A 14,179-nucleotide genomic window follows, 5' to 3' on the forward strand; every position below is an offset into this window, starting at 1 on the left:
TTCAGTAAACCCAGTATCAGTATCTCATTTTACTATCAAACAGTTTGTTCAGATCATATATGATCTTTTCAATTTAAGCCAAATTTAAAAAAAAAAAGAAAAAGACCAGACCATTACAAAGTTCCCTCAAGGTTCCTGCCTAGGGAATTTTTTTTTTTTTTTAACATTTATTTATTTGGCTGCATTGGGTCTTAATTGTGGCATGTGAGATTTTCATTGCATCATGCAAGATCTTTCATCATGGCACATGGGCTCCAGAGCGTGTGGGCTCAGTAGCTGTAGTGTTCAGGCTTAGTTGATCCATGGCATGTAGGATCCTAGTTCCCTGACCAGGGATCGAACCTGCACCCCCTGAATTGCAAGGCAGATTATTAACCACTGGGCCACCAGGGAAGTCCCCTGCCTAGGGAATGTTAAACCATACTCCCTCTGAGGACTCCAAGTCCTGAGAAAAAGCAGCTAGAATAAAACTCAGGACATCATTTAAAGCAACGAGGTCTGAATATCAGGAAAAATCACTAATGTACCCAAGAAACACCAAGAAGTGGGCAGAGCTCAAAGGATCCATGGTGGTACCAAGCTTGGGTTTGGGATGGACTCCAGGGTCCTCTGGTAGGTGTCCCTGATAGCCTACTAACTACAAGAAAGTATCAACAAAAATTCCATTAACAATCAAGAAAGAAAAAGGGAAATTTATTTGAGCCAAGCAGAGAATTAACTTGGGAGACTCTCATAAAGCTCTGAGAACTGTTCTGCCTATTAGAAGTCAAAGACACAGTTGTATATACATTTTCAAGATAAAGGATAGTTCATCAAAATGACATGCTGATCATTTTTCATAAACTTCACCACGGACATACAGTCCAGGTAACCACGTACAAAGCAAGCAGTAAGTCACCATGACCTCTCACAAAGTTGAGAAAGAACACTACTCTTTCTAAAAAATATCGAATTAATATTTATTTGGCCAGGTCTTAGTTGCAGCATGGGGGATCTAGTTCCCTGACCAGGGATCAAACCCAGACCCCCTGCATTGGGAGTTCGAAGTCTTAGCCACTGGACCACTAGGGAAGATCCTAGAACACTAGTGTCAGAAATAAAAAAGTAAGTTGATCTTTATGGTCGAGGAGGCACTCCCACCTCTGAGGAGCTGTGGTTTATGTGTAACACAGATGCACACTGCACATTTGGGAGGGAGGAAGCACAAGCAAATAGAAATGCATGGTTTTTTCTTGTCTTGCCTTAAAATATGAATTTTATTTGAATTTTATTAAAATATGAACTCCAAGCATACACAAGAGACTGCGATTTTATCTCCATTTCTGAAATTTCATCTCCTAGTATTTTTTATATGTTCACCATATCTTGTTACTTCATGTAAAGCTTCAAGTGCACACACACAAAAAGGTATGTAGGAATATAAACATATGATGTAGATTTACAACCGAGAAGGCAGATTTCAGGGGGCTGAGTCTGACATTGTACTGTTACAATATTTTCATTATAGCTAGAAAAAATCTGTAGCTTGTAGCTCCAGAAATAACCTGGAGTTTGTAACCCCAATGTAAATTATGAATATATATTTCAAATACTTTGTTTAAATCTAATTTGAAAAGAAATTGTCACAGATGCCATTCAACCTAGAGAACATGATGATAGATACTTAAGGGTCATTATTATGAAGGCCCCAATGCAGTGGGGTATGCTTGCATTAACAGAAGGCACACGATTCACTAAGGATTACAAAAAAGATTGGGTCTCCCTATTGGCTCAGATGGTAAAGAATCTTCCTTGCACTGCAGGAGACCTGGGTTCAATCCCTGGGTTGGGAAGATCTCCTGTAGAAGGGAATGGCTTACCCCCTCCAATATTCTTGCCTGGAAAATCCCATGAACAGAGGAACCTGGTGGGCTATGGTCCATGGGGTCACAAAGAATCAGACATGACTGAGCAACTAACACTATAAGAAAAAGATTACACTTATTTGAATATGAGAAGTATGATACATTCTAACAAATAAAATGGTATCAAAATGCAATTTTAGAGGCCAAATCTGCAGCCTTCACAGATACTCTACTCTGATTCTTTTGATGACTGTCCTCTGTAACACTGTCCCTTTGGTTTCCAAAAATGAGACTAATTTTGAATATTTTATATATACAGTAGCTATTCCCCTTCAAAAAACAGGGAGACCATTGTTCCACCTCCAGTTTTTTCTCCCACATATGCAATCCCTGAATTGACTTAGCATGCATGCACACAGTGGATAATACAATATTATGTTGCAGGTGCACTACATAACTATTTAACTACTCCATACAGGATGAAATAATCACCCCAGTAAGTCTAGTAGCCATCTGTCCCCATACAAAGTTACTATCACTGACTATACTCCTTATACACTTCATTATGTAACTGTAGACCTCTACCTCTTAAACCTCTCCTACTTCCCACACAAGGGCTTCCTGGTGACTCAGATGGTAAAGAGTCTGCCTGAAGCACAGGAGACTGGGGTTCCATCCCTGGGTCAGGAAGATCCCCTGGAAGTGGAAATGGCAACGCACTCCAGTACCCTTGCCTGGAAAATTCCATGGATGGAGGAGCCTGCCGTGCTACAGTCCATGGGGTTGCAAAGAGTTGGACACGACTGAGCGACTTCACTTTCACTTTTTTTACTTTCACTTCACACACACCTGCCCTTCTGGCAACCATATATTTGTTCTATGTAGGAGACTATTTTCCTTTTGTTTTCCAAATTCCACATATAAGTGAAATCACGTGCTGTGTCATTCTCTGACTTACTGCAACCAGCCAAATACCCTGTAGAGTTGTGTATGGTACTGGAAATGGCAAGATTTTGGTTTTTTTCCACAACGAATATTCCACTGTATGTGTGTATATATATATGACTGTGTGTGTATGTATATACATATATATATATATTTTTTTCCTTTATCTATTTTCTTTATTAATTCACCTATTGGTGGACTTTTGGTAGCTTTCTTACCTTGGCTGTTTTGTTTAAAAAAATTTTCTTTTTAATATGGACCATTTTTAAAGTCTTTATTGAATTTGTTACAATAATCTTTCTGTTTTATGTTTTGTTCTTTTGGCCTCAAGGCACGTGGGATTACCTCCCTGACCAGGGATTGAACCCATACCTCCTGCAATGGAATTGCAGATTCTAAGCCACTAGACCACCAGGGAAGTCCCCTACCTTGGCTATTATAAATAATGGTACAAAGAACAACAAAGTGCATATATTTTCTGAATAAGCATTTTTGTTTTCTCTAGGTAAATAACTAGATGTGCAATTGCTGGATTATATGGCAGCTCTATTTTTAATTTTTTGAGGAGTGGCCATAGTTTGCCATAGTAGCTACCAATTTACAATCCTACCAAAAGTGCTTGAGGGTTCCCTTTTCTCATCTTCCCCAACACTGTGACTTGTCCTTTCAATGACAGTCCATTCTGACAGGTGTGAGGTGGTATCTCACTGTGGTTTTGACTTGAATTTCCCCGATGATTAGTGATGCTGTGCATCATATCATGTACCTATTGGCCATCTGTATGTCTCCTCCTCCATCATGGAGTCTCTCAACCTGAGTAGGGCTTGAATACTTGCACAAGTTTTGTGTCAGGCATTACATTTTAAGGTTTCTTTCTACTATGAATTGTCAGATGATCCCCAAAGCTCAAGTTCTGAATAGAAGCACTGCCACATGTGTTGGATTTATGTCTGTTTTCAGTATGCATTTTTTGATGCCTACTAAGGCTTGCAAATTGGGTATAAGCTCTGCCACATTCATGACATTTGTAAGGTTTCTCTCCAGTATGGATGGTTTTATGTTGAGTAAGGTATGAACGCATTGTGAAAGCTTTGCCACACTCATTACATTTGTAAGGTTTCTCTCCAGTGTGAGTTCTCTCGTGACCCCAAAGTTGGGAACGTTGGATAAAGGCCTTATCACAGTCTTTACATTTGTAAGATTTTTCTCCTGTATGAATTCTCTGATGTGCCAAACGGCTTGAACGTTGGGTAAATCCCTTGCCACACACATTACATTTGTGTGGTTTCTCTCCAGTATGAATTCTCTCATGACCCCAAAGTTGTGAAAGCTCAATAAAAGCCTTACCACACACATTACACTTGTGTGGTTTCTCTCCAGTGTGCATTTTCTGATGTCGACTAAGGCGTGAAAATTGGGTAAAAGCTCTGCCACACTCACTACATTTGTAAGGTTTCTCTCCAGTATGGATTGTCTCGTGTTGAGTAAGATTTGATCTCATGGTAAAGGCTTTGCCACACACAGTACACTTGTATGGTTTCTCTCCAGTATGGATTTTCTTGTGTTTGTTAAGGCTTGACCGCTCAGCAAATGCTTTGCCACATTCATTACATTTGTAAGGTTTCTCACCACTGTGCATTTTCTCATGACTCCAAAGGAGTGAATGCTGGATAAACGCCTTCCCACATTCATTACATTTGTAAGGTTTCTCTCCAGTGTGCATCCTCTGATGATTTTCAAGGTGTGAGTTTCTACTAAAGACCTTGCCACAGACATCACATTTATATGGTTTCTCTCCTGTGTGCACTCTCTGATGTGTAGTGAGATTAGAACCCTGGTTAAAGGCTTTGCCACACACATTACATCTGTAAGGTTTCTGTCCAGAGTGAATTCTCCTGTGATTTCTGAGGTTTGAGCTTTTGCTAAAAGCCTTCCCACAGTCATTACAGTTGTAAGATTTTTCTTCAGTGTGTGTTCTCCTGTGTTGTGTGGGTAACATGGTAGTTTCCACAGTGAGAGGAATTCTATGAAGTGGGGAAACTGAGGAACCATTGCTGACTGACTTCTCAACTTGAGTGCCTCTATACATTTTCTCCTCAGTTGTAAATCTCTGCAGTTCAGCCACCTGTGCCTGCAGCCTTGCTCCAGTTCTGTTGTCTAAACACTTTATATCTTTGTTTCCAGCAATGTTCATGTTATTTTTCATTGTTAACCAACTTCTTAGGAATGACTTGTCATGCATGAAATATTCATATGTATTACTTCTTACAGAAACACTCTGAGGAAAATTAATTAAGGATTTATTATACTGATCTTCTCTCTGACTGGGATTTTTGTTATGGGTCAAAAGCAATTCTTTGTCATTTCTCGCATCACATCCCCACTCACTCTCACTCTTCTGCATATTTTCACAGACTTCCTCGAGGTCAAAATCCTTGATGCCATGGTTTTCATTTCTGTATAATTCTCCTACATTAGTGTTCTCTCTTGGTGATAATTTGTTAATTGCAAATCCAGCAGAAAGGATTCCTATAAGATCATCTGGAAAATAAGTATATTGAATTACATAATTATACAAAAAATGTGTTTAATAACATGTGGCAATATAAGAAAAAAAATTTTTAAGTCTAGATTTCACAATGGGTTTCCCAGGTGGTGCTAGTGGTAAAAAAAACCCACCTGCCAATGCAGGAGACATAAGTGATGTGGGTTTGATCACTGGGTCAGGAAGATCCCCTGGAGAAGGGCTTGTCAACTCACTCCAGTATGCTTGCCTGGAGAATCCCACGGACGGAGGAGCCCGGTGGGCTATAGTTCATAGAGTTGCAAAAAGTCAGACACAACTGATGCAACTTAGCAGGCAAGCATGCACTCAACCCACGATAAATCTAGCAGATTAAGTTAATAAATAACCACAATTATACCAAATAACAGTTTCTGGCATTCTAAAGGATTCTTCCATAAAAACAGAAGAAAGGATATATATCCCAGAAGGAATACATTATAGGAAAATTGAAATATACCTTGAGAATTACTGAAGCTTGTCTATCCCCTGAGAAGTTCTCTCAAGAATATAAAATGTGAAAGGGAATGAATAAAATAGTCCTAGGGTCAGGCCAACAGAGAACTTGATACGTATTAACTGAAAACCAAGAGAGATCAAGGGGAAAGATGACTCCTGAGAGAGCCATCTCAGTCCCTCTCAAACCAAAGCACCGAAATGGTCAGCGGCGTCAGAAAATAGAATGTTGTAGGTCACAACAAAGCCCTTCCTCAGCTCTGAATGAGCCACAGCATCACAGTAGAATGGACTTTAAACTTTTACATATTTGAACAAGAAAGGGACAAGTTTGAGTGTATGGGATGGATCTCCTTTGAGATCTGATAACAAACAAACTGCTATTTTTCTACAGATAATTCCCATTTAAGGAGAATTTCCCAAGCAATATTTAATGGAGCAGTTTACTCTGTGCCCACTTGAGCTCTGATCTGTATTCACATCTCAATTATTCATACTTGTCTGATTTTCCCCTATTTTCACTTTGCCTTCCAACGTCCAGGGCTCTTTCCCTTGCTCTAAGATGAAAATAACACTCAGCTTAGAAGAGATTTCAGTTCATAAAGTAAAATGGGACACGGCATGCTAGGCTATTACAGAACACATGCCCAGCTCTTTGTTCAGCTAAGAAAGAAAATTATAGATGGGTCTAGAAATGTATCATAAAAATTAGTCAACTGACTGCCTCCTCAAGTTTTAGATTAAGTAGGATCAGGAAAATCCACTGCAGAAAGGATAGGCTACCCACTCCGGTATTCATGGGCTTCCCTAGTGGCTCAGATGGTAAAGAATCTGCCTGCCATGTGGGAGACCAGGGCTCGATCCCTGGGCTGGGGAGATCCCCTGGAGGAGGGGACGGCAATCCACTTCAGTATCCTTGCCTGGGAAATCCCATGGGGTCGCAAAGAGTCAGACACAACTGAGCCACTGCGCACGGCACAGCACAGCGTGCAGATCACCTAATTACCTTTTGAGAACCACTAAATCAAAAACACAAGGGTGGAAGCACAGAGTGAGATGTTTTTAAAAAATGTGCTGCAAGGCTTTCCGACTACTAATATTCTGCAACCACCACTGATCAAGCACGAATGCCCAACTTCAGAAGAAATGAGAAGTTATAGAGTGATAAGCCATGTCATGAAGCCTTTTCATTCTGAATCCAAACAGCTTCAATCACTGTCTTTAGCACAGGGATTTGAAACTTTCACAAGCATGCCAGGGTGTCCCAAGTTTGAGACTCAGAAGGAAAAACTCAAAGATACACAGAACTAGTTACCAACTTCCGGAGAGAAGTTATCCTCACCCAGGGAGACCAGGTTCCTGTAGGTCTCCAGCATCACGTCCCTATACAGGGCCCTCTGCGAAGGGGCCAGGCATTCCCACTCCTCCTGAGAAAATTCGACGGCCACATCCCTGAATGTAAACAGTCCCTGAAAGGAAAGCACATTTCACCAAGTGGACAAGGAGCAAGCTCCGAGTCTGACACAAAATTACAGAAACAAACGTGTGTAAGGATTGACTTGGCTGCAGCGAATGTCCTGACCGATTCATAAGATAATTTGGAGCAAGTTACTTTTCTCAAATTTTTTTCAACTGAGGTGAAATTCATGTAACACATGTCACATGAATTATTTTACATGTAAAATAGATGTCACATGTAAGGTACCATTCAGTGAGTGGCATTTAGTACCCTCACAATGTTGAACAAACACTTGCCTAAACATTTTATCATTGTTAAAAGAAATTTACCCATTTAACAATCTCTTCCCGTTCCTCTTTGCCCCCCATCCCTGTATACCACAATGCTTACTGTCATTATGCATTTACCTACTTGTGATATTTTCATATAAATGCAATGGTGTGAAATGTGAGCTTTTCTGTGTGGCTTCTTCCACTTACAATGGTTTTTTCAGTTTATCCATGATATGGCATCAGTACTACACTCCTAAAGTATTCCTTTTTCAGGGCTGAATAATATTTAATTCTATGACTACAACACATTTTATGTATCCACTCATCCCCTGATGGCCATTTAGTTTGTTACCACTTCTTTCTTACTTTTAACAGTTCTGTTGGAACTTCCATGTACAAATATGTGTGTGAATACCTATTTTCAACTTTTATTTTTTGCCTGCACCTTGTGGTATGTGGGATCTTAAATTTTAGTTCCCCATTCAGGGATTGAACCTCTGCCCCCTACAAGGAGGTGCAGAGTCTTAACCACTGGACCACCAGGGAAGACCCTTTATTAATATTTTCTATTTGTTTAAACACAGTTCTCCCACTTTCTTTTAGTTCTTTATCCATGGCTCCCCATAGCTCTCTAAGAATGTTTAAGATGGTTGATTTAAAATATTTACTTAGTACTTGCAACTTCTGTTCTTCCTTAGAAACACCACGATTAATGCAGTAATCATGCTTAAGCTCTGGTGAAGGAAATGGCAACCCACTCTAGTATTCTTGCCTGGAGAATCCCATGGATAGAGGAGCCTGACAGGCTACAGTCCATGGAATCACAAAAGAGTTGAACACAACTTAGGGACTATACAACAATAATAACATGCTTAAGCTGCCCAATCTGCACAAATCCTTAGGCATCTGTACAGAAGCTGGCCCGCTCAAAAGCAGCCACTGTGAAATCTTTTATTAACAGTAACAAATGTGAAACCCTTGTGTCTTCATGAAGAGAATAATCCAATGAGGATGTAAAAAGGAAAATCACCTCTATGTTTACTAAAGTGAAAATAACTCCAACAGGTATGACATGTGAATATTTAAATTTGCAGAATAAATACCATAAGAAAACACTTACTGAAAAATATTTTCTAAAGCCACATTACAATATAATATGTAATTTTATTAAGATTTGGGCTGAGAACAAACAGTTGTTCCTGATGGAGACAGTAAGTTATGCTGGAAGATATGACAGAGAAAGGGTTATTTTACTTAAGTCTCTAACCTGCATCACTATGTGGAGTTGAATCACAAGTGTATATACGTGAGATGTTTAATACAAAAAAATACAGCACTATTTGTTATGGTGATCTGTGATCTCTGATGTGAAGACTATAACTTGCTGAAGGCTCAGATGGTGGTTAGCATATTTTTTTTTTTTTTTAGCAATATACAACACTGAACAACTATAATGGTAGAATCAGATCATGGCTCCAGGCTTTCTGATGGCAGAAAGTTCTGCTCCTATGTCTTGGCTGAATTACAACCATTTTAACTGAAAACACCTGCTACATGAGAGTCCCTACTAGAATGCCTGGGTCTTTGGGCGATGAATGTGATATGAATGATTTATAGAGCCTTTCCTGTTAGGCAATTAAGTTGATTCCATTTTTTACAACTAATTATGTACTAAAATGCGACTTCTCAGGTGGTGCTGGTGGTAAAGAACCCACCTGCCAATGCAGGAGATGTAAGGGACTTGGGTTCAATCCCTGGATTGGGAAGATTCCCTGGAGAAAGAAATGGCAACCCACTCCAGTATTCTTGCCTGTAGAATCACATGGACAGAGAAGCCTGGCAGCTACAGTCCATGGGGTTGCAAAGAGCTGGACACAACTGAATCGACTTAGCACAGCCATGTACTAAAGCACCCTCTCTACATCCTGTTTCCATTTTGGAACTTCCCATTTTAAAGTACTGATATTCTGGAGTCAAACACAATGATTCACTTAACTTCAAATGCATTCAAAAGCATGTTTCCCCATATCAGTCTTCCTTTCAGACTTCTTCAGGTATTTGTGAGCACTGGAACATCACTTACATGCAGTCTCTTTGACCCTGGTTTACATGGCGCTGAAAGGGCACGCAAAAGGGTTCTCTACCCCACCTCGCTGACACCACAGAACCTACTCCCACCTCCAGTCCACATGAGAACAAAACCTTTCACAGGAGGATCACCTAAAAGGACCCTCTTCCCAAGTTCCTGGTCACTGGGTCACAGTGAGGAAGAATCTGCAGGGAGATGAGAGGAGACCCAGGGAAGGCCCTGTGTGTGATTAAATATTTTAGGCAGGAAACTTCATGGACAGAGAAGTTTAACAAGTCCAAATCATGTCATTTTAGGAAACAGTTAACAGATCAACAAAGAGTATGACTTTTACCTGGGAAAAGGCCATCACTTCTTTCTTTCCTCTTCCTCTGAGCTTCTTTCTCAGGTAAGATTATTCTGTGTGACAAAAAAAATACATCTTTTAATGTTTAGAGTCAACAAACCTCCCTCCCTTGCCCCAAGTACCCACACACGGAGAAACTTTCTATGGGGGAAAGAAGGCGCCCAGTGACTGTAGGTTTCAGAGACAATAAATTCCTATCAGGAGACCAATATGTGAGTTTTCAGCCCTTTCTTCTGCTGGTACCCCCACTCTGCTACAACCGCACTGTCCTTTGACCACGTGGTATTCAGCCAAAGGAAATGATCTCCTCCTGGCTCCTGGCTCCTCCCTGGGCAGCCAGCATCCAAGCACTGGTTGATGTAAAATAAGATGCTCATCCATCCAACAATCTGGGATTCCTTGGTGGCTCAGACAGTAAAGAATCTGCCTGCAATGCAGGAGACCCAGGTTTGATCCCTGGGTCAGGAAGATGCCCTGGAGGAGGGCATGGCAACCCACTCTAGTATTCTTGCCTATTTAACTTTTTGTTCATAATCTCTGCCTTCACTAAAACATAATTTGCATTTCTTTACAACAAACATCATAAACCAATAAATACTATGTTTTTTGCACTCAGTTATGGTGCTCCAATGTTTATGTAAAGGTTGTAATTCAACAATTATTTAAAAAGTTGTCTCGGGACCTTTGGCTCAGTTCTGCTTTCTTATACTTTGTCAAAGGTTCTTCCTAAAATTTGGCCCAAAGTCCAAAACATAATATTCTACTGAAGACATGGAAGACCAACTGTTTGCTTTTATATTATTGGCATCAGATGTTGCATTTATTCCATTCTAAAGTCACATTAAAAATATATATATATAATAAAGTCACATTAGGGCTTCCCTGGTGGCTCAGTGGTAAAGAATCTGCCTGTCAATACAGAAGAAGTGGGTTCTATCCCTGGGTCAGGAAGATCCCCTGGAGAAGGAAATGGCATCCCATTCCAGCATTCTTGTCTGGAGAATCCCATGGACAGAGGAGCCTGGTGGGCTATCGTCCTTGGGATCGCAGAGTCAGACATGACTGAGCAACTGAACAAAAACAACAAAGTTATTTTATTTTTTTTTCTATTTTGTTGAAATATAATTGATGCACAATACTATGTTAGTTTTGAGTATACTATGGAGTGATTTGACATTTTCGAACATTATGAAATGATCATGATAAGAAAAAAAGACTTCATGTTATGATACAGAGAAAAACACAAGCTAAGAGAAAGTTATGTCTTTATCTCTGGGCCTATGCCCTCTGCCCTTTTCTTAAGTTTTTCAAAATTGTTGGAGGACTGCGGCACATTTCAAATTCTCATTGTAATTGGCCACTCATCCCAGGAAACCACCAGATGCAAACACAAGACCAACTCTGAAAATCATTTCTCTCAGGGGATCTCATTTGCTCAGACTCAGAAAACCGGGTCTACTTTACCTACTCAACATTACAGGTGGTGCATCCGTCTCACAGGGGAAGGGATTTACCAAGTTACTTTGAAGAAGTTTGAGTTGAGTGAGCAGAACTGAGTGTAAGTGGCGGCCTGTATAGGTTGAAATAGAAAGAGTTTGTCCTATTTGCAGATTACCTTATTTATTTCTGAGCGAGAGAGGCTTCTTTTTGGGGGTTTAATGAAAGACATTTAATTCTTCTACTCTAGAAAAAAACAGAACTAAAAATGCAAGCCACATCAATCCAGCCCATCCTTCTTCAACATCTGCAGAAAAAGGATGAGGGGGACGAGCAAGGAACATCTATTCAATTCTTAGCTGGAGACTTCAGCTCAGAGCTCACTAATTTAGCAGATCATTCAAGGGAATAATACAGCTGTTAAATATCAAAGTAACTGGTGAATCTAGGTTTTGAGTGTTAAAAGATTATCAACACCCGTAACCACAGGCCTAGTGAAATACTATAAAGTTATTTACCAGACATCAAAGAAGAACTTCAAGTTAGGATATAAAGCACATAAATCTCATATTATGGACAATCAAATTTAGAGGAAAAATAATCTGGAAATTTAAAGGAGAGGAAAGCAGTACTGTTAACAGTGGCCATTTTAGTGGATTTCCCTGGTGGTCTAGTGTTTGGGAGTCTGCCTGCCAGTGCTGGGGGTAGGGGTTTAATCTATGGTCCAGGAGGATCCCACAGGCCTCAGGGCACCTAAGCTGGTGCGCACGACCACTGAGACCATGTGCTGCAACTACTGAAGCCCCCAAGCTCTAAAGCCTGTGCTCTGCAACAAGAAAAGCCACTGCAATGAGAAGTCAGTGCACCACAAGTAAGAGTAGCCAAAAATAAAAATAATAAGTTAACTTTAAAAATAGTCATTTAAAAAAAAGCACCACGTGGTGAAAGAAATTCTTCCTCCATTTCTTGGAGGAGGACCTAGAAATGACTGAGTTAAGCCTCTGCCTTCTGGTTGAATAAGGACTGCAAATAGAATTACCATCTGATTCCAACACCTGGTTTTGCAACTCTCCTCTCTTCTGCATAATTTACACAGGTCAACAAATTTAATAAAAATTAGGTCATAGAGCCACAAATTACTACTTCAGAACTTAACAGTCCATATCCAATCTACTCAATATTCACCTAGGTTTGGGTACTCCCGCTGTCTCTATCACTGTGTGCTTTTTTCCTCTGTATGTCTCCCTGGATCCTTCTGTTTCTCTCATCTCCTCTGTCCATTTCTGCGCTTCTTCCTCTTTTCTGTGCATCATTTTGTTTCCTTCTCTTTCTATTCCTCCTCCCACAGACTGGCCTCGCCCTGTTGCAATACCTGACGGTCTTCCTGCACAATATTTCTGATGCTTCACTAGTTGCAGAAACTTCTGCCTCAGCATTCCCCTTCCGCTCTCCTTGGAGGTCAAGGGTGATCCATCCTCCAGGATTGAGGACTTGTCAGAACGAAATCGGGCCGAGGAGGGTGAGGTCGGGCAGGGAGCCGGGAGTCGGAGAGAGGTTTGATAAAGTTCAGAGCAGGAAAACAGCGCTGCAGGAGGTCAGCGTCTATACGGACCGAAGACAGAAACTTGGGGCCGGTGCCTGCCTCAGAGCGATTTTAACAGGAACCGGGCCCAGACTCCTGGGACCGAAAGTCTTCAGGTGACGCCGCGACAGGCGAAATGAGAGGACTCAGAGCAAGAGCGACGACCGCGTTCAGGGGTTTTAACTTACTGGGAGGCGGTCCGAAACCCCGGTGGGGGGACGCGATGTCTGAAGGACGCATAACGCGGTCACCAGTGAAAGCAAGACTTTCTCCTCCGAGTGTACCCGTTGTTCCGCGGAAATCACTTCCGGGTCTTCAGGGAACTGCGCGTGCTCACCGGGGCGGGGCGGGGCCTGGGCCGCCGAGGGGCGGGGCTATCGCTTTCGGGTGGATGGAGGGGGCGTCTATGCCTAGGCTCCGCCTGTGGCCCTCGTCTGGTCCTCGAACCGGCCCCTGGGAGTTTCTGGTCTGTACCTCTTCCCTCTGGACAGGTTTCTCTACTTTGGATCCTCTGTATTTGTCTGCTGTCCTTTGAAGCCAGGCCTCCGTGCAGAATTAGAGATGCGCAGGCCACTTCTATTAGAAGCTGAAAGTTGAGAAACATGAACAGAGAAACGTGATGGGCTGCAGTCCATGGGGTCGCACAGAGTCGGACACTACTGAGCGACTAACACTTTCACTCCCACCCACCCCCGCATCCACTTACGTGGAAAGAACCAGCAGATGAAGAAGCTGGATCCTCTGAGCAGCGAGGATGCAGGAGCCCTGGACCTGGGGCGGGGCTTGGCGCTGTGGGCGGGGTTGGATCCCGGAACTTGAGACCTCAGGCAGTTACACCTTTTTGAAAGTGAAAGTGAAGTTGCTCAGTCGTCTCCGACTCTTTGCGATCCCACGAACTGTAGCCGACCAGGTTCCGCTGCCCATGGGGATTCTCCAGGCAAGGGTACTGGAGTGGGTTGCCATTTCCTTGTCCAGGGGATTTTCCCCACCCAGGGATCGAACCCGGGTCCCATGCATTGCACGCAGACTCTTTACCCTCTGAGCCACCAGGATTATTTATTTTAAATTTATTTATTTATTTTTGACTGTGCTGGGTCTTCCTTGCTCCTTGGGCTTTTCAGTAGTTTCCTTGTGTGGGCTTCTCCTTGCGGTGGCTTCTGTTGTTGCTAAGCCTGCGATCTAGACC

General features: G+C 41.8%; 1 protein-coding gene across 1 annotated transcript in view; it reads right to left on the bottom strand.

The window, feature by feature from the left end:
- Positions 1-412: 412 nt before the first annotated feature.
- LOC136161695 (zinc finger protein 420-like) overlaps positions 413-14,179 on the bottom strand; it is a 121,927-nt gene continuing 108,160 nt past the window's right edge. Inside the window, 1 exon segment of the mRNA XM_065926716.1 lies at positions 413-4,765. Coding sequence (XP_065782788.1) covers positions 3,652-4,765 — 1,114 coding nt within the window. The 3' untranslated portion in view covers positions 413-3,651.

Source organism: Muntiacus reevesi, chromosome 2 (genome assembly GCF_963930625.1).
Source record: "Muntiacus reevesi chromosome 2, mMunRee1.1, whole genome shotgun sequence".
NCBI lineage: Eukaryota > Metazoa > Chordata > Mammalia > Artiodactyla > Cervidae > Muntiacus > Muntiacus reevesi.